This window comes from Danio rerio, chromosome 12 (assembly GCF_049306965.1).
Source record: "Danio rerio strain Tuebingen ecotype United States chromosome 12, GRCz12tu, whole genome shotgun sequence".
In the NCBI taxonomy this organism is placed as follows: domain Eukaryota; kingdom Metazoa; phylum Chordata; class Actinopteri; order Cypriniformes; family Danionidae; genus Danio; species Danio rerio.
The window spans coordinates 51,685,650-51,712,500 of NC_133187.1; the positions used below are offsets into that span (position 1 = coordinate 51,685,650).

The window sequence follows — 26,851 nt, forward strand, 5'->3', positions numbered from 1 at the left end:
GAAATCAGTCCTGCGACTCCTGACCAATCAGATCACTCATCCCAATAAACACAACACATGTTGTGACGTCAGACCAACGTCAATGTCCAACGTCCAACCTAAAACCAAGCAGATATCAACGTCTAATGGTGCTACAGCTTGGTGTTGTGTGGAGGTTACCGCTATGACGTCTATCAGATGCTGGATGTCGGTCGCCAGACCTGATGAATAAATGTCAGTGTTTGACTCAGTATGATGCTGGGTTAAGATGTGGACTCGATGTAGGATTACGGTCACTTGCTGAAAACCTAAAATCAACCAAACATCAACATCACTTGACCTCATCACTGGACATCAGAATAACGCTGTTCTTAGACGCTGGCCAGACCTTAAATATCGGTCACCTGACATCACGACCTAAATCTGACCTGATATGAACATGTGATGATGTTGTGTGTGTGCTGGACAATCACTAAATGCACTACAGAATGTTTGGTTTACACACACACACACACACACATGCGCTTAACACAGCGCAATACTCTCCTCTTGAAAGCTGGACTGTTCACTCATACTCTGAGTGATGTTTACAGCAGACACTGTTACTCTGCATCTGTAGGAGAGTCATGCTGCTCTACTGGAGTCTGCCTGATCACTGCTCTCTCCACCACTGTTTAATCCACATCAAATGAAATCAAATGTCCTCGATATAGCAGAGTGAAGCGTCAGCCTCTGCCTGCTGATCTTACTGCTGAACTGTAGTGTTGATGACGTTCAGTGATTATTTCTAAAGTGGTTATAAATGATGATCTGACGTCTGCTCTCTTATTAAAGAACACTTGAAAAGGTTTTATTAGTAACTGAGTTTACAGCACAGACGACACATGATCAACAGCTACAGCATCAGCACACGCTCGCCTGCACGCTCAGCCCATCCTACAGTTCTGTTCAAACATCAGTGCAAAACTCTTTACAAAACAACAGATAATAGTGATTACAATAATGAGAATAAAAAAGGTTTGACAGCAATAGCTCTGAACGAGAGTCTGTTAATGCGGTCAGAAGACGTTCACTGTAGATCCTCAAGGCAGAAGACGCAGTGGAGAATCAGCCAATCACAGATGGACAACAGATTCCACTTCCTGTTCAGTCTAAATGAAGGATCCTAAAGATGGCGGAGTGGTGCTAATAATGAGATTACACAGGGGTTCTGCATCACTGGAACTAACGCAAGACAGCTCTAAGAAGCTCAGCTCTGTGCATTACTGGAGTAAACAGCATTCTGCTCACTGCCTTCAGTAAACAAACAAACAAACAAACAAACAAACAAACACACACACACACACACACACACACACACACACACACACACACACACACACACACACACAGAGCTGTATTGGCGAGGTGCTTAACTCTTCTGGTGTGAATAAACTCCAGACGCTGAGTGACCGTACGCCATTATGACAGCAGAAACACTGAGCTGAAGCAGACGTCCACTGAAACACACTGACAGAAGAAGAAACACTTGTTCAACATTAAGGTCCATCAGAACCTCCTGCTCAGGGCTGTCAGTAATAGTAGCTCTGATTGGCCTCGATGATCTTCTGCTCGATCCTCATCTTCAGCTCCGACACCAGAGCCGATCCGATGCCGCCGGTGCCCTCCCTGCTGGAGCTGCAGGCCACCGCGCCCGACACTGTGGGCACGGGCCGGAGCTGCTCACTGGACGCCGCCGGCGAGCACGGTAGGACTGGGGCTCTGGGGTCAGGAACTCTGGGGGCAGGAACAGGCGCTCTGGGTGCGGGCGTGGGTGCAGGGGCTCTGGGTGCTGGGGCTCTGGGTGCTGGGGCTCTAGGTGGTGGTGCAGGCGCTCCGGGTGTGGGTGAGTGGGCTCCGGGGCTGCTGCTGTTGTTGTTGGTGTTCTGGTTTCCTCCACTTTCCTCCTCTTCTGGAACTGCCGGGCCGGGCTCCGTCTGCCCAAACGCAGGTCTGAAGCTCCAGTGCTGCGCCTCTTTGGCTCTCCTGCGGATGATGCGGCGCGCCGGCATGATGCGGTTGGACTTTGTGTTGCGGCAGTAAATGATGGTGGAGATCAGAACCGTCAGCAGAACCATCGCAGTGATGCCGCTGAGTGCCAGAACCAGCACCTGCAGCGGGTTCTCCCGGCTCTGCTTCAGGAACGTAGACATGGGCCCGTTAAAGCGGTTCTGGAGGACAGAAAAAGACAAACAACTGATGAAAATATGGTGAAGATTTACACAGGAATATAGTCTCACATCACCACTAACCAGAACTTCAGCCAGATTCTGCTGGATCATTTAGATTATAATATCTTATTAAACTCCTAATAGATCCAGTATTTCAGTCCTGAACAGCTGGACAAAATCATTGGCAAAAGTCTTGAATTAAATTAAAAAGTCTTAAATGAATTAAAAAGCTTGTTGAATTGCACAAACTGGAAAAATAACACCGAGTAACCGAGTGCCTGCAGTTTAACCACAAGAGTTTCTGCTTTTAGGTCCTGAAATTGAACACTGCTGTTAATTAAGCTGTGGGTACAAAATACCCAGTACCCTTTAAAATACAACGTATAAAATTCAAAAGGTAAATTTCACTTCATTTTATTTCAGTTCAAATATTCGCTTCCAAAACTTCAGAGCCTCCAAAAGATTCAACATCACATCTGAAACTGCAGGAAAAGCAGGAGATTGCAGACTGAAGATCGCCAGCCGCTCTTTCACCAGCAGGTGGAGCTGGAATAATTTAACATTTTTACCCAGTAAACAGGCGAGAAAAACACTGAGAAAGGCTCAAAAGTAGCATTTATAAGTACCTTAAGTAATAAAGGAGTATGAGTAGAATGAGTGAATGATGTTTTGGTCATCTATTTTTGCTCTTATGTAAGGGAAGCCAGCTGGTGATCGAGTAAACCTCACTCATCGGATCCAGCTTCAGACGTTGTTCTGCCGTCTCCTCAGAACATTTGTCTCTCATGCCGGTATCGCCGGTATCGCCGGCTTGCGCCCTGCTCGGACCGGTGGGGCTAAATGCACATAATCCGTCTTTTGATGAATATGACGTTACACATTCTCTATCTTTATTAACTCTTTCTTCCAAAGTATTGTTTTGAGTGCTAAAGAATATCAACGTAAGAGAAACAGGAGAGGAAAAATAATAATAATACAACATAGATGAACATAATTGCCAGGGCTAAGAACAATTAAGATCAAAGATATGAAACCAGAGAGATTGTATGAGAATGTCACGCAGAGCAGTTATTATTAATATGATTATTATTATTATTGTATGATAGTGATTTAGGCTGGTCTGTTGCGCTTAAATAAGTCATCCCTGATTCTACATCAGTATTTAATTTGATCACTCTGCCTGCCGTTCTCTTCATTTTTCTAGTTTATGTGGTTCTGCCCCGGTTAAATGTTTGCCAAATGTCTTCAGTTTGTCCAGATTAGGCTGATTGTTTTTGTTATGTAGTAGCCTCGGCTTGCTGTTCGCCTTTTACACATCATGTCATGAGCGAAAGAGAAATGGTTGCTTTAAAAAACTTTATTATTTAAAACAATTGGAGACTTCTAAGACTAGAGAAGGAAAGTGAATGAAGGATTGAATTGATTGGTGTTTTTTATACCTGTGCGGCTCGCTCGCGGCAAACCTGAACGACTAGAGTGGCCGCGATTAGCCGAGAGATGCTGGATGGCTGCCAGTATATGATGGGAACTCTTCTTTCAGATAATATCTGGGTTTGTGCATAATTATGAATGTGAAAAGTGAAAGTCGTCACATTTGGCCAAGCATGAGAATACAGGAGTGTTTCCACTATTATATTAATCATGACATATGTGAAATATTAGCTTAGGCCTCTATAAATAACCCCTCGCTGTTTAATGATTCCGAGAGGGAAGCTATCGGCGCTAAATGCTGCTAGTAAAAATGTTATAAATAATGAAGAATATTAATGGCTTTCTTAAATCTGATCATATATATGTGGCGACCCCAGAATAATAAAGGGACTAAGAAAAGAAAATGAATGAATGAATGAATATTACAGGGTCTGTCAACCTTCCATATTCATACGCAACTGTGTGTTAGAAGATTCCACAGTTTTCCTGAGAGCGCTGAGTTAGGGGTTAGGGTTAGGGGTTAGGGGTTAGGGTTAGGGGTTAGGGGTTAGGGTTAGGGGTTGGTCTATGTAATAAGGGAACCTAGAGATACTTTTCTGCCTCTAAAATGTTGATGACAGATGGCAATGGTTGCTCTGAGCACTCTTGTCCGCGCTGGACTGTGTTGTTTGTTGCAGTAATGTGCGCAGTACAGCAGCACAGTATATTCCTGAGCTCTTCAACACTGCTGTTATTCCACGCTCTCCTATGAGTTCTGTGAACGATCATGATGGTGACAGTAAACGTGCATGCGTGAGGAGAATATAGAGCATGATGATGATGACGTGTGCATATGTTACTCACGGCTAGAGTAAAGGTCAACAACAACAACTGAAGCGCTGAAATACAGCCGCTGTTCTTCCACTGGTAATACCGTGTCCATCTAGATGCTCATTCTCTCTCATAATCAGAGCGGCTGTGTTCGCAGTGGTGAATGTGTGTTAGCGTGTGATTAGCGCTCACCGCCTCCGTGATGTCGATCTTCACGACCGCAGTGGTGCTGAAGGATGGAGATCCGCGGTCTCGGGCCTGCACCACCACGGACCAGCGGCACTCCCTCTGCCTACTGATGTTCTGCACGATCTCCAGACTCTTGATGTAGGGTTTGAGCTTGATCTCGCCCGTGGACGTGTTGATGTCGAAGATGTTGTCTGGATCTGCTTTCATGATGGAGTACTCGATCAGGTTATTGGGCTCCTCTGCGTCCTCGTCCACCGCCTGAACACAGTCGGTTATTCACATAACCACAGATGTATCATCGCTCTAATCTGCCGCAGGGACAGATGGCGGCGCACAGAACATCAGAATGTAAAATAACTCACCTGTATTTTCACCGGAGCGCCGATGATCATCGTCTTCTCCAGGAAGTTCTCGTTGAACTCCGGCGGATGGTCGTTTTGGTCGAGAACTGTCACGAAAACCTCCGCCAGGCTGTACTTGCCCTCGGTGTCTTCAGCTTTTACATAGAAATTATATTTGGACTTGACTTCGGCATCTAAAGCGGCCCAGGGCTGCGTGTAGATGATGCCGGACGAGGGATGGATGAGGAACCTGAAGCAGAGCAGAAGATCAGACTCGACACTGACCTCACATCTAGAGGAGAAAAAGCCTGGTGTTATAGAGTGAAACCTGTCAAAAACATGAGCAGAACCGTCCTGCGCTGGACAACACCCGCCTCAGTGTCATACGGATGCCTCATACACAGAAGCTCATGGTTGAGGATGCTGATAAATGTGTGTGTGTGTGTGTGTGTGTGTGTGATATTAGCAGAGCTGCAGTCGTCTGCTTTATTCTCGTCAGTGTGACGCTCTGCATGTGAAAATTAACAGTCAGACAGAAACCTGCTATCTTTCACACCGTTCTCATCTGCCTTCTGCACTGTGCAGGAATCGAGGCATAAATTTGCAGGTTTTTCATTACCCGTATGTGTTCTGCCTCCAGCTGTCACATCTCTCGCTAATTGGGCCCTGACTCACAGCGGCGCGGCGGCTATTTATACCTCCGCAATCGCATTAACAGATTAATGCTGGAGTCTGTCTGTAAGCTGTGTTCTGCACGTCCTTCAGTCCTGTACAGGCCTCACCAAAACAGCACAAGAGGAGGCCATCCGGACCCCGACCTCCGACCTCTGAGGGGTCGCACACACACTCCTCTGTTCTACATTGTGCGTCACACTTTTCTCTACACTGCCATCACACCCCATCAGCCGTCTACACCAGCGCTGCAGTTTGGCCTCATTCAGAGGATCAATGAAGATGAGCCGGGTCTCTCCAGGTTTCTCTCCTTCACTTTGGTCAGTTGGTGAAGTTTGTTCCTCCACTGTTCTGCTTGGTTTGGGTCTTGTGTTTCTGCTCATGGATGGATTTGCTCTTCAGTGTTTGGACTTTCGGCAGTGGAGATTAAATCACACTGAACTGAACTGAACTGAACTGAACTTCAGCTCTGAACACTCTGGATCTTCTGTGTTCAGCTGCTGACACACACTCTACACTGCAGAGGCGCTGGAGAAATAAACAAGGGTGAGGTGTGCAAATCTGGAGCTGCTGTTGATGATAGAGCAGCGTCTGTGATTGTTCAGATCAGAATCTGCAGAACAGAGGTCACTGCTTGTGGTTAGTGTACTCACAGATCCGCTCCGGAGCCGTAGATGGAGTATTTGACTTCACCCCACAGGCCTGAGTCCGGGTCAGTCGCCTGCAGAAACACCAGACACACACATCAGCGCTTCACAGACACGCAATACAACTACAGTTCAGCTCAGGGTGGGTGTGATGCTCACGGTCACGGAGACCACATTGGAGCCTCCAGGAGAGTTTTCAGGAATCCTGGCGATGTAGAACTCAGAGGAGAACTTAGGAGTGTTGTCGTTTGTGTCCAGAAGATTGATCACGATGTCTGCGGTGGCACTGAATCGCTCCGGAGTGTCGATCTCTACTGCTAACAGCTACAAACACACACACACACACACACACACACACACACACACACACACACACACACACACACAAGACTTCACCGAGAGCTGCATCTGGACACAGGCTGACGCACAGCAGAGCAGAAACGTACCTTAAAGGTTAAGAACTGGTGTTTCTCGTAGTCGATGGCGCTGGAGTTCTCCACGATGACCGTGACCTGGGCTTCATTCAGGACCGTCTGAGGAACCACACGGAGAACCCGAGATGGTCCCACCAGCACAAGACGGAATTTAGCATTTGCCCCCTGAATGAGAAGAGTGGACAGAACACACTGCTGTAATAGAGGAAACACAGAAATCCTCGACAGAAAACCGAGAGACGCCCAGAGTCTGAGCAGAACAGCAGGAGTGAGGAAACAGAAACAGAATCTGGGTGATGAAGCACTGACTAGCACTGACTAGCTGCGTCCCAAACGGCACACTATACACTATACACTATGTTCTTATGCACTTACACACTCAGGATAGTACATGTATGTAGTGTGTCCCAAATGGCACACTAATGTTTTTTACTAAGCAGAAATTCAAACCGTTTCCCTGATGACGTTTGACGATCGTTAAATCAATGAAATAAACGACCGAATTATCAAATAATACCTGCCGTGAGTATAACCGCATTCACCATCAGGAGGCGCTATAATCACTCTCGTAGGAGAATTTTGCTTTCACCATCCAAAATAAATAAAGTTATCCAACATGTGTCCGACAGCTTCGTCCCTTCCGCTACGTGAGCAAACCTGCGGTCGTTGAGTGCGTGAAGTGTCCATCAGTCCACACTTTTAGCGGCTGAATGAGTGCAAATAAAGTGCTCTTACTATTATTATTAGAGTTTTCAGCGTGAACACACTACTCACACTATTTATACTACAAAATGGCGTAGAATAGTGCATAAGTATGCAATTTGGGACGCAGCTAGTGTGTGTGCTGTGTGTAGGGTTAGAAGGACTTCGTGAATCTTCAACATTGAAACATTAAGATCGTTTTCTTAAGCAGGACTGAAGGATCCACAGCTGAAACAGAGCTGCTGTCTCCAGTTCACCTGCTGCTTCAGTCTGCACAGCGCTGGAGGAAATGCTGCTGTCCCGTTCACTGTTCAGTGTCCACTGTTTAGTGGTCAGTGTTAACTGTTCAGTGTTCACTGTTCAGTGTCCACTGTTTAGTGTTCAGTGTCCACTGTTTAGTGTTCAGTGTTAACTGTTCAGTGTCCACTGTTTAGTGTTCAGTGTCCACTGTTTAGTGTTCAGTGTTAACTGTTCAGTGTCCACTGTTTAGTGTTCAGTGTCCACTGTTTAGTGTTCAGTGTTAACTGTTCAGTGTCCACTGTTTAGTGTTCAGTGTCCACTGTTTAGTGTTCAGTGTTAACTGTTCAGTGTCCACTGTTTAGTGTTCAGTGTCCACTGTTTAGTGTTCAGTGTCCACTGTTTAGTGTTCAGTGTTAACTGTTCAGTGTCCACTATTTAGTATTCAGTGTTAATTGTCTAGTGTCCACTGTTTAGTGTTTACTATCTTGGGTCCACTGTTACGTGGTCACTGTTCAGTGTTAATTGTTAACTGTTAAGTGTCTACTGTTTACTGTTCATTATCTAGTGTCCACTGTTTAGTGTTCAGTGTTTAGTGTTCACTGTCTAGTGTCCACTATTTAGTGTTCAGTGCCCTTCACCTGGTCGGAGTCGTTGACAGTGATCTTTAGTCCGCGCAGGATCTCTCCTTCTGCCGGGTGTTCATACATGCTGATGTCGAAGTGGTTCTGCTGGCCGCTTTCTCCGTAGAATGTGGGTGGATGATTGTTCAGATCCACCACCCGAATGGTGACGGTGGTGATGGAGGAGTCTGCAAGCACTCCATCAGCTCCGACCTCTGCAGCCTGGAGTACAGCACAGAAGGAGCATCACTCATCTCCACTATACCGATATTCTGATCCCTGTACAGTACCGATATTCTGATCACTGTACTGATATTCTGATCCCTGTACTGTACCGATATTCTGATCACTGTACTGTACCGATATTCTGATCCCTGTACTGTACCGATATTCTGATCCCTGTACTGTACCGATATTCTGATCACTGTACTGTACCGATATTCTGATCACTGTACTGTACCGATATTCTGATCCCTGTACTGTACTGATATTCTGATCACTGTACTGTACCGATATTCTGATCAATGTACTGTACTGATATTCTGATCACTGTACTGTACCGATATTCTGATCACTGTACTTTACCGATATTCTGATCACTGTACTGTACCGATATTCTGATCACTGTACTGTACTGATATTCTGATCCCTGTACTGTAATGATATTCTGATCACTGTACTGTACTGATATTCTGATCACTGTACTTTACCGATATTCTGATCACTGTACTGTACCGATATTCTGATCACTGTACTGTACTGATATTCTGATCCCTGTACTGTAATGATATTCTGATCACTGTACTGTACCGATATTCTGATCACTGTACTGTACCGATATTCTGATCACTGTACTGTACTGATATTCTGATCACTGTACTGTACCGATATTCTGATCACTGTACTGTACCGATATTCTGATCACTGTACTGTACTGATATTCTGATCCCTGTACTGTACCAATATTCTGATCACTGTACTGTACCGATATTCTGATCACTGTACTGTACCAATATTCTGATTACTGTACTGTACCGATATTCTGATGTCTCTATTGTTATTCTGATGTCTGTACTGTACCGATATTCTGATCACTGTACTGTACCGATATTCTGATCCCTGTACTGTACTGATATTCTGATCACTGTACTGTACCGATATTCTGATCACTGTACTGTACTGATATTCTGATCACTGTACTGTACCGATATTCTGATCACTGTACTTTACCGATATTCTGATCCCTGTACTGTACCGATATTCTGATCCCTGTACTGTACTGATATTCTGATCACTGTACTGTACCGATATTCTGATCACTGTACTGTACTGATATTCTGATCACTGTACTGTACCGATATTCTGATCACTGTACTTTACCGATATTCTGATCCCTGTACTGTACTGATATTCTGATCCCTGTACTGTACCGATATTCTGATCACTGTACTGTACTGATATTCTGATCACTGTACTGTACCGATATTCTGATCACTGTACTGTACCGATATTCTGATCACTGTACTGTACCGATATTCTGATCACTGTACTGTACCGATATTCTGATCACTGTACTGTACCGATATTCTGATCACTGTACTGTACTGATATTCTGATCACTGTACTGTACTGATATTCTGATCACTGTACTTTACCGATATTCTGATCACTGTACTGTACTGATATTCTGATCCCTGTACTGTACTGATATTCTGATCACTGTACTGTACTGATATTCTGATCACTGTACTGTACCGATATTCTGATCACTGTACTGTACCGATATTCTGATCACTGTACTGTACTGATATTCTGATCACTGTACTGTACCGATATTCTGATCACTGTACTGTACCGATATTCTGATCACTGTACTGTACCGATATTCTGATCACTGTACTGTACCGATATTCTGATCACTGTACTGTACTGATATTCTGATCCCTGTACTGTACCGATATTCTGATCACTGTACTGTACCGATATTCTGATCACTGTACTGTACCGATATTCTGATGTCTCTATTGTTATTCTGATGTCTGTACTGTTTCGATATTCTGATGTCTCTACCGTACTGATAGTCTGATGACTGTACTGTACCAATATTCTGTTGTCTATACTGTACTGTTATTCTGATGATTCTACTTTACCGATATTCTGATGTCTCTATTGTTATTCTGATGATTCTACTGTACCGATATTGTGATGTCTCTATTGTTATTCTGATGTCTGTACTGTACAGATTTTCTGATGTATCTACATCTGTATGGATCATATTCTGATGTTCTGACTTTAAACACAGCTAACCTGCACTCTGAGCTCGTACAACTCATTCCTCAGCTGAACAGGAAACGAGACCAGACTGATGCAGCCGCTGGAGCTGTTGATGCTGAAGAAGCCGTCACTGCCTTTGGGAAGAAGAAGAGGAAGAGAAGGAGAAAGAGAAAAAATAAAAAGAAGAGGAGGAAGAAGAAGTGGAGGAGGACATGGAAAAGGTAGAGGAAGATGAGGAGGTAGAGGAAGAGGAGGAAGAAGAAGAAGGGAAGAGGAAAAATTTACAACAACAGTAGGGGAATTGCAACGGGTGTGAGAGCTAATCTGCTAAGCGGAGCGTCTGAGAACCGAGCTCTCGCTATTGTTCATAGCAGACTGAAGCGCAGACGAGCAGACTGAAGCGCTCGGTCACTGTGTTTATAACTGAAAGATCTGGCCGGTGCAGATGTGCACATGTGGAGTTACAGTTTCTCACCGTTCAGGATGGAGTAATGAATAGGGTTGGGGCTGCTCTGGTCTCCATCCTTCGCAAAAACAGTAAAAATCTCTGAACCCTGGACACAAAACCATCAGCAGAGCTCAGTTTCTGCACCTCATGAATATTCATTGCCTGATTCATTAATGCAGCAGTTCACGCTCATTTATCTACAACCCCAAACCAGCAGCAGTCGGGACAGCATGGAAACACAATAAAGGAGACAGTAGTGACTTCCAAATGTATTTTGACTGTGTATTGTCTGGAGTGTGTCGCAGGTCTGAATGACAGGAGAGGATGAATATTTCCAAATGAAAAGAAGTTGAGCAGACCAAACATCAGATATTTTGTGTTCAGGCTCAATCAAAAGTCAAAGGAAATTTAGAAATCTCCACTTTAAACTTTGATTTGGCTTTGTCCTACTGCTGCTGATTTGGGGTTGCATAACCCTTTCCAGTACACAAACTGAAGGACACTGCATCAGTTCAGTTATTGTGTGTTTTAGAAGTGGAATAGAGAGATGCTTACCGGGACAGAGACTTCATAGACAAACCCAAAATATGGAGTGCCAACAAACACTGGAGGAGAATCCTGGACGTCCTGCACATGTATGGTAATGACAGCCGTGGAGCTCAACACCTGGTATTTACCATGATATTTACCGCCTCCGTCCTGAAACACACACACACACACACACACACACACACACACACACACACACACACACACACACACACACACACACACACACACACACACACACATACACACACACACACAATGGTCTCAGTTAAGCTGATGATAACAAAACATTTATGAGTGTAAACACTTTTGTTGAAGATCCACATGAGCGCTGGATGCTCAGGGCTTCACCTTTGCCACCACAGTGATGAAATGTGTCCGTGACGTCTCAAAGTCCAGCCGCTCCCTGACCCGCAGAACACCACTGTGACCGTCAATGCTGAACAGACCATCAGGAGACGACTGCAGACCAGAGACACGCATGAAGAGGAGTATACACACACACACACACACACACACACACACACACACACACACACACACACACACACACATACACACACACACACACACAGTTCTGTCCAGAGTTAAACAGGTCCATTTGAAGGCGGACGCTCTTGATTCTGGAGGTCAAACAGTGAGGCGTTTTATAATGACCAAACCAACATTTCAGATGTTCTACAGTGTGCTCAGCCTGATGGGTTATCCATTCACACACATTTTTATCATCACATGATCTCTCATCACAAGATCACATCACCTTTTTAATGCGCTTGCTGGAGTTTGTGCAGTAAAAGTGTTTCCATCGCAGTTTGTGTGCATCTTTTCTTATCGGATATAAAGTTTATCATACTCAGTTATGCGCACACGTTTTTAATGCGCATTTTCAAAATGTATTCGCATCATGGCGTTTCCATCAACTGCTTTATTATGCGCATAAAAACAGGTGAATGTAAACACAGCTAGTGTCAGCTGTCTGACCGATGCAGCGTCACTGACACTCTTTCATCAGAGACAGCAGTCCAACATACACAGAACTGCAGAGCGGACCAACACAGATTCACTGAAGTGCCCTCAGTATGGAGCATGTGTGTAGAAATATTCCTCATAGTGTTTGGGTTAATAGCGGCACCTAGAGATGAGTAACATGAGATGATTATGAGCGCCACAGTCTGAAACCGCACAATCAGAGAGAGGAGTGACGAGAGGAGGCCACGGAGGAGCTGAAGCACCGCCGCCACTGCTGCTGCTGTGGGTGAGGACTGATGCTGCCTCAGATGAACTTAACATCTGCTAGACACACACACACACACACACACACACACACACACACACACACACACACACACACACACACGTAGGCGAGTGCTGAGGTACAGCATGTTAAGCCCAGCCTGTGTAAATGTGATTGGAATATAATCCAGCCGCTGCTCTGTCCTGCTCACCCAGACCCTCAAACTCACCACTGACCCTCACTCTCACCTTCACGCTCACCACTGACCCTCACACCGACCGCTGACCCCTCACCACTGACCCTCACACCGACCACTAGGGTTGTGTATAGTTTGGGTTTTTTTCGATACCAGGGCTAAATCGATACTTTTAAAACGGTACCGGTGCCAAACGGTGCCTGAACCGATACCTTTTAGCCACAAAATTAATCGACAAAAAAAAAAAAACATTATATATATATATTAATCATTATAATTAAACAATATAAATATATATTTATAAAACGTTTGAAGTAAACAGCAATTCATATTTTATATATTTGAATTGGATTAATTTATTTCTTTTGATCATTTGTTTGGTAGCATAAATGCCAGATTTGCATTATTAACAATATATTAGCTTTACTACTAACCTGTGGAAAGGCTGTCATCAAAATCAAGGAACACCTTTTTTCTGGGCTTTTGACTACTTTTACATGGACATCAGTGATCTAATGATTTGCATTAATCTGAATAAGACAATAATATGATTGAGGTGTTTACATGAGCTGCTTTATTAATGTTACATTCATGATTCCCAGTTACATGTTCCAGCACATAAATCACTAACATCATTGTGTCACCACCAGCCTAATGTTTACTCCGCAGTTTGTGTCTGTGGTCCTTTGAGATCAAACATCAGTGTTTACGTAGTAGACTCGTGATCAGAGTATTGTCTTCATCATATAGAGTACTGGTGTTCATGTAAACATACTCAGATAATGTGCCAGATGATGTCACAAGCTGTCAAAGACAGTCCCTTCCTCACCTTGAAGTTGATTGGATGAGCTTTAACATTTCATAAGTTTGACGTGTTTCTCTCTTACACGAAACTTTTGTAAAGCATCTGCTGCGTGTTGGTGTGTCAGAATCCTTGCTTGTAAAATATAGCCATACTTTAGAATGCTAAGTTTAAGCTAATTAGATGAATGCGATCATGTGTGTTGATGAAGTGAGTCGCTCGCGGCATGCGCCGTACTGCGCACTTTGCCTTTTATAAGCTACAATAACAAACGCCTGACATAGCAGATATCCGTATCCCTCAATGCTGTTTAGAAATAAACATTTAGATATAGTGTGACACAACGCTTACTTACATGCACCTTTATCGCACCCTTTTGTGCTTCTTAAGGGCGTAAGCGGATGGGTCGCTCGGAGCCGCGGCACGGCGCGCACATGACAGTTGATCACACATCAGACGCGTACATTCGCATGTTATTTAAAATGAAACTATTCAGATGGCGCTCTGTGGCATGGCAGTCGTGCCTGGGTGCCGCGGACAGCCGCTGACTTGCAAATTCATGGCGCTGTTCATAACCGATGCGACGCTTCTGGTGCGCGACCTGCTTTACATTCTTGTTGCAGCACCGAAATTAGGCACCGAAATTCTGATTTGATCCTGATTTGATTTCGGTACCCAACCCTACTGAACACTGACCCTCACACCGACCTCTGACCCTCACACCGACCGCTGACCCTCACACCGACCGCTGACCCTCACGCCGACCGCTGACCCTCACACCGACCGCTGACCCTCACACTCACCCTCATGCTCACCACTGACCCTTACACTCACCCTCTCTGTTGAACCTTACACTCACACTCTCCGCTGACCCTCACACTCACCCTGACACTCACCGCTGACCCTCTCACTGACTGCTGACCCTCACCACTGACCCTCACACCGACCGCTGACCCACACAGTCACCCTCACCACTGACCCTCGTACTCACCCTCATGCTCACTGCTGACCCTCACACTAACCCTTTCCGTTGACCTTCACACTCACCCACACACTCACATCACGCTTAGAAAGGGGAAATAAGCAGTTCATACAGGAAGTAGTTAGTCTGACCTGCAGAAAGTAGGAGACACTTCCTCCAGAGCCAAGGTCTCTGTCCACGGCCTGGACCCTGAAGATGCTGCAGCCGGATGCCACGTCCTTCAACACACACAAACACACACACAAACACACACTTAAAGCTTTTTCCAAGCACGCGCACGTGCACGCACACACACACACCTGCTGACTCAAACACTGGTGTCCACATTTACCTCCGGGACGTCCACTCGCAGCGGCAGGTTCATGAACTCCGGCTTCTCATCGTTCACATCTGTGATGAACACTCGCACGCTCTCCACAACCTGCACACACAGCAGGAGAACAGCAGATCAGACCAGGTGTACAATCACACACACACACACACACACACACACACACACACACACACACACACACACACACACACACACACGGCCTACTTCATACATTAAACACAAAACACACACACACACACACACACACACACACACACACACTGCACAGACGTGCGTCATCGGCTCATGCGTCATGAAGGCATGACAGAATCACACTCTAGTCAGTGTTAGAGCGTCACAGCATCAGGAGGTGTGCAGGAGATCTGGAGGAGGAAAACTGATCTGGAATCAGCAGAGGGTGGCACAGGGTCAGGGGTCAGCACTGTCACTCACAGAGGGAAGGTCACAGAATCAAGTGTGTGATGAGTCAGAAATCTGGCCAATAGAGGAGCTGCGCATAATGAGCTTTCTGTGTTGTCAGCGCGAGTCTCTTCCCATCATGCATTGCTTCAGATGATGTCCAGCACATTTACAGACATGCAAAAAGCTCAGACACACACACACACACACACACACACACACACACACACACACACACACACACACACACAGGTGTGTTCTCACCTTGTTTCTGCCGTCTGTGATGCTCACTGATGCGATGATCTCGTCCTGAAGCTTCACAATCAAACACAGAGTCAGATAAGCAGCGGTCCGCCGAGGGGGGGTAGCGGGTTACATTTCCTCCTGCTACTGTACTGTAGTAGTCTGTTATTCTATCTCTGTCTGTTCTAGTGACCCATCTATCTGTTCATTTTCATTGCACCAGGCCCTCGGTAACTCCCTCCGCTGCTGTTTCCTTCACCTGCAACTCCTTATATATATCCTGAAGAGCTGTCTGCTTCATGAGCATATATGCAAAGCTATATGTATATATATTTAATAATTAAAAGACGGTATTTAGATGATCAGGTCTCAGTGTGGAGCACTAGCTGATGTCAGACTCCCAACACAAACAAAAATGGCTGAATATTTACAATTAATAGCTAAATGTATTTAAAACAGACATACTTTTGAAAATGTGCTCATGCCTCTGTGGTTACTGTGGTTAAAGTAACCAAAAAGTAATGCAAAAGTAGTGTAATGCATTTATGAGGCATTAATATTGAAATGTTACCAATTACAAAAAAGATAATTGATGTAATAAATGACAGTAAATTTTATGTATTACATTTTGGAAGTAACATGCCCAATCGTGTTTGTAACATAGCTAATGTTCATTAGCACTAGGATTAGATATTAACAAGGACTTGGAGCAAAACTGTCTATGCACAATTTAGCTAACATAGCAGACCTGTGACGAACAGCGACCGGTGACGAACAGCGACCGGTGATGAACAGCGGTCGGTGATGAACAGCGGTCGGTGATGAACAGCGGTCGGTGATGATCAGCGGTCGGTGATGATCAGCGGTCGGTGATGAACAGCGGTCGGTGATGAACAGCGGTCGGTGATGAACAGCGGTCGGTTATGAATAGCGGTCGGTTATGAACAGAGGTCGGTGATGAACAGCGGTCGGTGATGAACAGCGACCGGTGATGAACAGCGACCGGTGATGAACAGCGGTCGGTGATGATCAGCGGTCGGTTATGAACAGCGGTCGGTGATGAACAGCGGTCGGTGATGATCAGCGGTCGGTTATGAACAGCGGTCGGTTATGAACAGCGGTCGGTGATGAACAGCGGTCGGTTATGAACAGCGGTCGGTGATGAACAGCGGTCGGTGACGAACAGCGGTCGGTGACGAACAGCGACCGGTGATGAACAGCGGTCGGTGATGAACAGCGGTCGGTGATGAACAGCGGTCGGTGATGAACAGCGGTCGGTTATGAACAGCGGTCGGTGATGATCAGCGGTCGGTGATGAACAGCGGTCGGTTATGAACAGCGGTCGGTGATGAACAGCGACCGGTGATGAACAGCGACCGGTGATGAACAGCGACCGGTGATGAACAGCGGTCGGTGATGATCAGCGGTCGGTTATGAACAGCGGTCGGTTATGAACAGCGGTCGGTGATGAACAGCGGTCGGTTATGAACAGCGGTCGGTGATGAACAGCGGTCGGTGACGAACAGCGGTCGGTGACGAACAGCGACCGGTGATGAACAGCGGTCGGTGATGAACAGCGGTCGGTGATGAACAGCGGTCGGTGATGAACAGCGGTCGGTTATGAACAGCGGTCGGTGATGATCAGCGGTCGGTGATGAACAGCGGTCGGTTATGAACAGCGGTCGGTGATGAACAGCGACCGGTGATGAACAGCGACCGGTGATGAACAGCGACCGGTGATGAACAGCGGTCGGTGATGATCAGCGGTCGGTTATGAACAGCGGTCGGTTATGAACAGCGGTCGGTGATGAACAGCGGTCGGTTATGAACAGCGGTCGGTTATGAACAGCGGTCGGTGATGAACAGCGGTCGGTTATGAACAGCGGTCGGTGATGAACAGCGGTCGGTGATGATCAGCGGTCGGTTATGAACAGCGGTCGGTGATGAACATCGGTCGGTTATGAACAGCGGTCGGTGATGAACAGCGGTCGGTGATGATCAGCGGTCGGTTATGAACAGCGGTCGGTTATGAACAGCGGTCGGTGATGAACAGCGGTCGGTGATGATCAGCGGTCGGTTATGAACAGCGGTCGGTGATGAACAGCGGTCGGTGATGAACAGCGGTCGGTTATGAACAGCGGTCGGTGATGAACAGCGGTCGGTGATGAACAGCGGTCGGTGATGAACAGCGGTCGGTTATGAACAGCGGTCGGTTATGAACAGCGGTCGGTGATGAACAGCGGTCGGTTATGAACAGCGGTCGGTGATGATCAGCGGTCGGTTATGAACAGCGGTCGGTTATGAACAGCGGTCGGTGATGAACAGCGGTCGGTTATGAACAGCGGTCGGTGATGAACAGCGGTCGGTGATGAACAGCGGTCGGTTATGAACAGCGGTCGGCGATGATCAGCGGTCCGTTATGAACAGCGGTCGGTTATGAACAGCGGTCGGTTATGAACAGCGGTCGGTGATGAACAGCGGTCGGTGATGATCAGCGGTCAGTGATGAACAGCGGTCGGTGATGAACAGCGGTCCGTTATGAACAGCGGTCGGTTATGAACAGCGGTCGGTGATGAACAGCGGTCGGTGATGAACAGCGGTCGGTTATGAACAGCGGTCGGCGATGATCAGCGGTCCGTTATGAACAGCGGTCGGTGATGAACAGCGGTCGGTGATGAACAGCGGTCGGTGATGAACAGCGGTCGGTGACGAACAGCGGTCGGTGATGAACAGCGGTCGGTGATGAACAGCGGTCGGTGATGAACAGCGGTCGGTGATGAACAGCGGTCGGTGATGAACAGCGGTCGGTGATGAACAGCGGTCGGTGATGAACAGCGGTCGGTGATGAACAGCGGTCGGTTATGAACAGCGGTCGGTTATGAACAGCGGTCAGTGATGATCAGTATTCGGTTAGGAACATTATTAGTCTTATATTACTCGCATGACCTCTGACCTCTCTGTCCAGATGCTCCACCAGGGTCACTCTGCCAGATTTGGGCTCCACACTGAAGAACTGTTTAGAGCCCTTATCAAAGGTCACACCAAAGGTCACAGGGTCACCCTCGGGGTCAGAGCCGTTCAGGGTGTAGACATGAGTCCCTGCGGAGAAGAAAAGAGCGATGATGATTATTGTTCATCAGTGTTGTGTGTGTGTCTGTTGTGTATCAGTGTTGTGTGTGTCTGTTGTGTATCAGTGTTGTGTGTGTCTGTTGTGTATCAGTGTTGTGTGTGTCTGTTGTGTATCAGTGTTGTGTGTGTCTGTTGTGTATCAGTGTTGTGTGTGTCTGTTGTGTATCAGTGTTGTGTGTGTCTGTTGTGTATCAGTGTTGTGTGTGTCTTTTGTGTATCAGTGTTGTGTGTGTCTGTTGTGTATCAGTGTTGTGTGTGTCTGTTGTGTATCAGTGTTGTGTGTGTCTGTTGTGTATCAGTGTTGTGTGTGTCTGTTGTGTATCAGTGTTGTGTGTGTCTTTTGTGTATCAGTGTTGTGTGTGTCTGTTGTGTATCAGTGTTGTGTGTGTCTGTTGTGTATCAGTGTTGTGTGTGTCTGTTGTGTATCAGTGTTGTGTGTGTCTGTTGTGTATAAGTGTTGTGTGTGTCTTTTGTGTATCAGTGTTGTGTGTGTCTTTTGTGTATCAGTGTTGTGTGTGTCTGTTGTGTATCAGTGTTGTGTGTGTCTGTTGTGTATCAGTGTTGTGTGTGTCTGTTGTGGATCAGTGTTGTGTGTGTCTTTTGTGTATCAGTGTTGTGTGTGTCTGTTGTGTATAAGTGTTGTGTGTGTCTTTTGTGTATCAGTGTTGTGTGTGTCTTTTGTGTATCAGTGTTGTGTGTGTCTGTTGTGTATCAGTGTTGTGTGTGTCTGTTGTGTATCAGTGTTGTGTGTGTCTGTTGTGTATAAGTGTTGTGTGTGTCTGTTGTGTATCAGTGTTGTGTGTGTCTGTTGTGTATCAGTGTTGTGTGTGTCTGTTGTGTATCAGTGTTGTGTGTGTCTGTTGTGTATCAGTGTTGTGTGTGTCTGTTGTGTATCAGTGTTGTGTGTGTCTGTTGTGTATCAGTGTTGTGTGTGTCTGTTGTGTATCAGTGTTGTGTGTGTCTGTTGTGTATAAGTGTTGTGTGTGTCTTTTGTGTATCAGTGTTGTGTGTGTCTTTTGTGTATCAGTGTTGTGTGTGTCTGTTGTGTATCAGTGTTGTGTGTGTCTGTTGTGTATAAGTGTTGTGTGTGTCTTTTGTGTATCAGTGTTGTGTGTGTCTTTTGTGTATCAGTGTTGTGTGTGTCTGTTGTGTATCAGTGTTGTGTGTGTCTGTTGTGTATCAGTGTTGTGTGTGTCTGTTGTGTATCAGTGTTGTGTGTGTCTGTTGTGTATCAGTGTTGTGTGTGTCTGTTGTGTATCAGTGTTGTGTGTGTCTGTTGTGTATCAGTGTTTTGTGTGTCTGTTGTGTATTTGTGTTGTTTCTTAGCTCCACTGACCCACAGCTGTGTCCTCTGCCAGACTGAACAGTGCCATGTTTCCGCTGCTGCTTCCGGCGCCGTTATCATAGAAATATGGTGCAAAATCTGATTTCCCTGAAAACACACACACACACACACACACACACACACACACACACACACACACACACACAAATCTAAGCACCCCTGAAAACAGCTAAAACACTGCGCTTTACACAGCAGACGCCATACACCATACACACAATGAATTTACACAGCAATCAGAGAATCACATACACACACACACACACACACACTCGAAGAACTTCAGTGTCTGTGGATAATCATGAGTTATCGGAGACAGAAGCGGTGACGCAGATCATCAGGGGTTCAGTTTCAGTGTATATTAAGGAGAAATGAGCAAGAGTTCCGGCACGCACACACACAACATACACACACACACACACACACACACACACACACACGCACACACACACAACATACACAACACACTTACACACACACACACACACACACACATACATACACACACACACACACACACACACACACACACACACACACACACACACACACACACACACACACACAGCCCATACTTAAAGGATTATTGAGAGCATCTGAGGCTGATTACTGGAACACACTCCTGTCCTGTATAAGCAGAAACGGTCAATAACTCACCTGTAGACATGCACAGAGAGAGCAGCAGCAGCAGAAGAGTGTGTGTGTTCCTCAAACTCTCCATCCTGCAGAAGCCTGAAGACCAGCTGAAGGATCATAAGGAGACGCTGGAGACGCTGCTCATCTGAAGACGTCTGAACACCGACTGAGAGGAGCAGAAGCTTAATCCTGTGTGTGTCAGCTCACTGCGCTCACACACACACTCTCACGCGTGCGCGCTCGCTCTTAGCAGCTGATCTGGAGTCAGTAGAGGAGCACATACACCCATATATATATATATATTTATATATTTATATTAGTGCTGTCAATAGATTAAAAAAATTAACTAATTAATTGCACCTTTTTTGGAAAATTAATCGCGAATAATCGCATTTAAAAGACTGAAATTTGTCATTTTGGCTATTCAAATGTAAAATCAATGTTAACACAAGACAAAAACTATTTAAATTCAAAATATAACTGTTTATTAATAATTTTGTTTAACTTGTATCACAGATTTCTTCATGTAAACAACAAACCCACAATAAACCATCAAGATCCTGGCCTGACAGCCATATTTATTACAGGAATTAAACACAGGCATGTTAGTGACATGAATTTCAAAATAATCAATACTAATAAAGAAAAAAATTATTCACAAGTTGGATCATAAGTGGACCACAAAAAATGCCAAAATACAGGCATAACTGATGTGAAAAATGGAAAATTATAATAACAATAAAGTATTGAATACAAACAGTTGTACTCATTGTAAAGTTGTATTGCTGTGTGTTGAAAACATTAATTATAAAGCAGAAACAATTAAACCTTTACATTCAGTCAGCTGCTAAGACAGTCCACTCTGTTGGCATTATTGGGGAACAATGTGGACCTTTTCTTTTGAATAATGTGAGCTGAGAGGGCAACGCAATCTCACAGCAATTCGTAACTTTTTGATTTAGTGGCTACGGGCGTTTATGCAGGTTTGTTGCTAAGAAACATGCGCGCGCGCGCACACACACAGACAGACACACACCGTGCGCAGGACAGGGCAGGCGAAGCGACTCCCTTCAGATTCAACACGCATGATCGCGTTCATCAAATTTGCTTTAACTAAGGGTTCTGAAGTCTGGCTGTATTTCACAAGGATTCTGACACAACACCGTGAAGCAGACGCTTGTGTTTAAGGGCTCATGCTGAAAGGCAGATGAATGTGCTGTCTGACAGCTCGCGACATCTTCTTTCTGAGTACATTTACACAAGACACCAATACTCAGATTTTAAATATGATTAAGATAACACTCTTATTAAGAGTCGACCATGTAAGCAGTCTACCTTAAAGGACCACCGAGTCACGAAATGCTGAGGTTTTTCTTTCTGTTCGCCATGCGGGATCAAATTCTATTAAAACAGAAGTCGAAAGCTAAAAATGAAACACTCGAAATTGCATGAAACTCTGGAGAAAACGCTGGAGAGTCTGCACTGCAAAAAAAGCTTTTCTTACTTTGATTTTAGGTCTTGTTTCTAGTCCAAATATCTGAAAGTTCTTAAATCAAGCAGCATTTTCTAGACAAGCAAAACTTATTGTCTTGTTTTAAGAAATAAAATGCCAAAATGAAGTGAGTTTTTCCTTTTGTGTGGCCTAAACGGTCACTGAATGAATGTGTGAATATATAACCAACTTTACCTTAATAACTTACACTTTCACCTTTCATTGGAGAAGATTTGTTTTATTTCCCGAACCCCTATGAAGACACATTTCACTGGGTGAGTGGAGGTGCCTATAGATCTGCCATTATATGTCTTTGAAAACAGGTGACAGGTTAAAGCAAACGGGTCATCAGAGCACGAGAGAGGACTTGGGGATACAACGAGAACTATCTGTGTCAGAAAAGCATGACATGTTTACAACATGTGTTGAAAGTGTCATGTATGTTTGAGAAGACACATGGTGTACGGGAGAGAAGAGTCCAGTTCAGATGTTTGAAGCACAGATACTAGTCATGATTACCAAGTGTGAACTGTGTGTGGAAAAACAGTGATGATCCTATTAGATCTGGATATTATAAGGGCCAACAGGAAGAGGGGTCTTTAAATAGTGGTCGCAAAGCAGTAGGAGCTAGCATAGGCCTGTTGAACCAGTAAACAGCTGTGAAAAGCCAGGATAAAGGGAACAGCAAATCTGAGGGAGACTGGATCTGTCCTGGGCACAGACTGAGATGGGTCTGCTTATGGACGTCTGTGCTTTTTTGGAAAATATTCCAATAAAATATATTCTTCTGGTATTCATAACCCCCAGACTGAGTTTGATTCATTAAGAGAAAAGCCGAAAACCACGACACCGTTCTGAACATTCAGTGTCTGCAGTTTAATCATCCACATGTAGCTGTTTTGCTGAAATCATTTCTGCAATCAGAAACCAGAGATGAGTCTGATTCAGCAGAGCGTCAACTGACCTGACATCACATGAGGACAGCAGAGTCCAGCTTTACTAATCAGCTCCGCACTCCATTCAGCTCCCATTTAGCCAGAGACGTCTGCAGTTGGCATTAAAGCAGTGTGCTGTGCGGTTGGACTTGAATTTGGGATGCTACCGCACAACACCACGTTTTCTATTGCATTGCATTTGTATTGTTCTTTATCGTGAATATTTGGGCTGTCTGCACTGCGTAATTTACTGATTTGCAGCTCTTTTTGTTTGTACATTTTTATTTCTCATTCATTTCCACCTTGTGATGTTTGCATTTCTTCATTTGTTTTTCGATTAATACTTTTATTTTTTTGGTTTTGCAAAACTTTCTTTAATTTTGCACGTATATAGAGCCTGCATGAACTCCATACCCCTCAACATGCAGCAGCCTAGAGAAAGGCTGGATCCAGGAGTGCTGGAACCGCAGAGGCACTGCTCATGGAAAGACAGAGACAATATACATGGACAAGAACAGGATATCAGTTCTCCTGCTCTCAACCCCACCAACATCTCAATGAGGAGTGGAGAACGAGAAGTAGTGGAGGTGTAGTGGTCCTCCATCAACTGTAGTTCTGCTTCAGTCCTGCAGGTGGAGCTGAACTCCAACTCCCCACTGCTCTGGTGATGATGATGATGGTGATAATGATGATGATGATGATGATGATGGTGATGATGGTGATGATGATGGTGATGGTGATGATGGTGATGATGATGGTGATGATGATGATGGTGATGATGATGATGATGAAGATGATGATGGTGATGATGATGATGATGGTGATGATGGTGATGATGGTGATGATGATGATGGTGATGATGATGATGATGATGGTGATAATGATGATGATGATGATGATGATGGTGATGATGGTGATGATGATGGTGATGATGGTGACGATGATGGTGATGATGATGGTGATGATGATGATGGTGATGAGGATGGTGATGATGGTGATGGTGATGATGATGGTGATGATGCTGGATGTGCTCCACACTGAAATATTTGTTTCTGGTGATTCAGGATGAACAGGAAAACATCAGATAGCATATTCATTAGGTGTGTGTGTGTGTACGCGCGTGTGTAAGAGTGTGTGTGAGCTCCCTCTGCTGCTCGTCTCTTCTGATGCGTGTTAATCTGCAGTTGCAGTCAGTCTGAGGGGTTTCAGAGCAGCGCGCGTGTGTGTGCAGACATTGCTGAATATCTGACCCTGTGTGTGTGTGTGTGTGTGTGTGTGTGTGTGTTTACAGCTGGCCGTGTCCTGCTTTCAGTGTTCAGCACACAGATGGAGACTCTGGATTATTCGCTAATCTCTCTGTCATGTGCAGCGCTCAGACATGAAAAATAAAGCATGAGTGAGTGTGTGTGTGTGTGTTAGAGATCAGACTGGAACACTGAGAGCAGATTCAGTGCTAATGATGATCAGCACTATACGGCGCGAGTGTGTGAAGTGAGCGCCACCTTGTGGTTCCATCAGAGAGAGGCTGTAAGTCAGTTTCCAGAAGCTTCTCGCTCACTGTTCCTCACTGGTGGACTGATCTGCCCAGTCCAACACACACTGCAAACTCACTGCTGTCCATCACACAACTCAAACCTCATCATCTGTTCTGAGATCAGCTGAACCCCTGTGAACCACCCCATCTCCTCCTCACACCACTGCCCAAATGCTGTGTACTGTGTGTGTGTGTGTGTGTGTGTGTGTGTGTGTGTGTGTGTGTGTGGTGATGTCTGCAGTGCGGAATGAACACAAACTCAAGATCTAGTGCAAGACGGAGGTTTATTGAGTGTTCAGCATCTGTGTGTGTATGTGCGTGTTTGTATGTGCGTGTTTGTGTGTGCATGTGTGTTTGTGTGTGTGTAAGAGCAGCATTACAGCATCCTCGCGCTGGCAGAGCTGACATAAATACACTGAACTAGAGTAAAGAGAGCAACTGGTGTGTGTGTGTGTGTGTGTGTGTTCATCTGACCCGCAGCTCAGCGGAGCAGAACCCTAACTCTGAACAGAACTGATGATCATCTCGAGCGGCTGATTGGCTGATGTGTGCGGCATCTCTGCGGGTCACTTCCTCCTGCTCCCGGCGCCGGACAGGATCATCACCAGACGCATGAAGATGTTGATGGTGTCGATGAAGATGCCCAGAGACCTGTAGGAACACACACACACATACACACACAAACACACGTGACACACTGCTTATATAATCACAGCTGTTGCAGAGATATCATGTGTGTGTGTGTGTGTGTGTGTGAGGAGACACTGACGCGTTTATTGGGTCGTATTTGTGCGCGCTGTACAGCGGGTGTGTTTCCGCACGCTTGATGACCTTCTGTGTGTCGTAGAGCAGAAACAGACTGAAGAGCAGCAGACCGCCGTACACCGACACCGAGTACAGCCCCGCGCCCACAGCAGTGGAGGGGGGCAGGAACATGGAGCCTGCGGAGAACAGAGTCCATCAGCTGAACACACACACACACACACACACACACACACACACACACATCTTACCCAGCGTGGATGCCAGCACCAGGCCGAGACCCACCGCCAGCGGGCCGCCCATGTTGAGGAAGCGTTCGCTCGGAGCGCACACGGCCACCGTCGACAGCCCGCCCACCACACCTGCAGTGCACCACACGGCCCTCAGCATCAGCGGACCCCCGAGCAGAGTCAACGGGGCCACCACCGCCCCAAACACACCTGCGCGCACCCACACACACACACACACACACACACACACACACACACACACAGAGAGAGAGAACAAAACAGCTCAAACATCAGCAGACGCTGCACACACAGACTACAGCGCACTCTAGTGGCCATGAGGCAGACTGTTTATTATAAAGCAGCAGATCCTGATTACTCTCTGCCTCCAGCAGGTGTGTGTGTGTGTGTGTGTGTGTGTGTACCTGCATAGAGAGCCCAGGACAGGTGTTTAGCAACGGGGCTGTGCTCATACGAGACAGATCTGACCAGAACACCAGCGCCGATCAGCGCAGCGAAGGTGGCTCCGATGGCCTGAGGACAGAAGAGTTAGTACACCACAGAACCGCACGCACACGCACACGCACACACACACACACACACACACACACACACACACACACAAACACACACACACACACAAACACACACACAAACAAACACAAACACAAACACACACACACGCACACACACACACACACACACACACACACACACAAACACACACGCCTCACTGCATTATGAAGAGCACACCACATTACTGGCATCAATCTAGCAGGTGTGTGAGCCAAATTTGACCACTGACAGTGTGCGACTGACACTCTGCTGCTGATCTGCATGTGGAGCTGTTGATCTTTTACCGAATCAGTGTGTGTGTGTGTGTGTGTGTGTGTGTGTGTGTAGTGTTCATCAAGGTGTGTGTTCCTGTCACTTAAAAACGCCTCTTTATTTTCACTTTGTGCCACTTATTGACAAAGTGTGTCAGCGGGACATGTGTGTGTGTGTGTGTGTGTGTGTGTGTGTGTGTGTGTGTGTGTCCAACACTGGTGAAGTACATT

General features: G+C 45.8%; 2 protein-coding genes across 8 annotated transcripts in view; both read right to left on the minus strand.

The window, feature by feature from the left end:
• Nucleotides 1-802: 802 nt before the first annotated feature.
• Nucleotides 803-21,013, minus strand: LOC108191765 (cadherin-related family member 1a). Of its 2 annotated transcripts, none has more exons than XM_073919082.1 (17): nucleotides 20,865-21,013; nucleotides 20,202-20,288; nucleotides 18,690-18,835; nucleotides 15,758-15,808; nucleotides 15,092-15,181; nucleotides 14,892-14,978; nucleotides 11,898-12,008; nucleotides 11,553-11,696; nucleotides 11,025-11,103; nucleotides 10,583-10,683; nucleotides 8,294-8,497; nucleotides 6,726-6,878; nucleotides 6,439-6,603; nucleotides 6,286-6,353; nucleotides 4,982-5,210; nucleotides 4,623-4,877; nucleotides 803-2,189 (listed from the first exon to the last, which is right to left on the minus strand). In XM_073919082.1, the coding sequence occupies exons 1-17, from the start codon at nucleotides 20,926-20,928 to the stop codon at nucleotides 1,551-1,553; spliced, it is 2,673 nt and encodes an 890-aa protein (XP_073775183.1). In that variant the 5' UTR covers nucleotides 20,929-21,013; the 3' UTR covers nucleotides 803-1,550. The 2 variants fall into 2 exon arrangements, with proteins under 2 accessions (XP_073775183.1, XP_073775182.1); XM_073919081.1 differs by having other exon boundaries at nucleotides 20,202-20,297.
• Nucleotides 21,014-25,069: 4,056 nt separating this feature from the next.
• ghitm (growth hormone inducible transmembrane protein) overlaps nucleotides 25,070-26,851 on the minus strand; it is a 6,228-nt gene continuing 4,446 nt past the window's right edge. For all 6 annotated transcript variants that reach the window (XM_073917483.1, XM_073917485.1, XM_073917484.1 and 3 more), the window contains 4 exon segments: nucleotides 26,219-26,327; nucleotides 25,818-26,006; nucleotides 25,574-25,745; nucleotides 25,070-25,455 (listed from right to left, as the gene is read on the minus strand). In XM_073917483.1, the coding sequence (XP_073773584.1) occupies nucleotides 25,371-25,455; nucleotides 25,574-25,745; nucleotides 25,818-26,006; nucleotides 26,219-26,327 (555 nt within the window). In that variant the 3' untranslated portion in view covers nucleotides 25,070-25,370.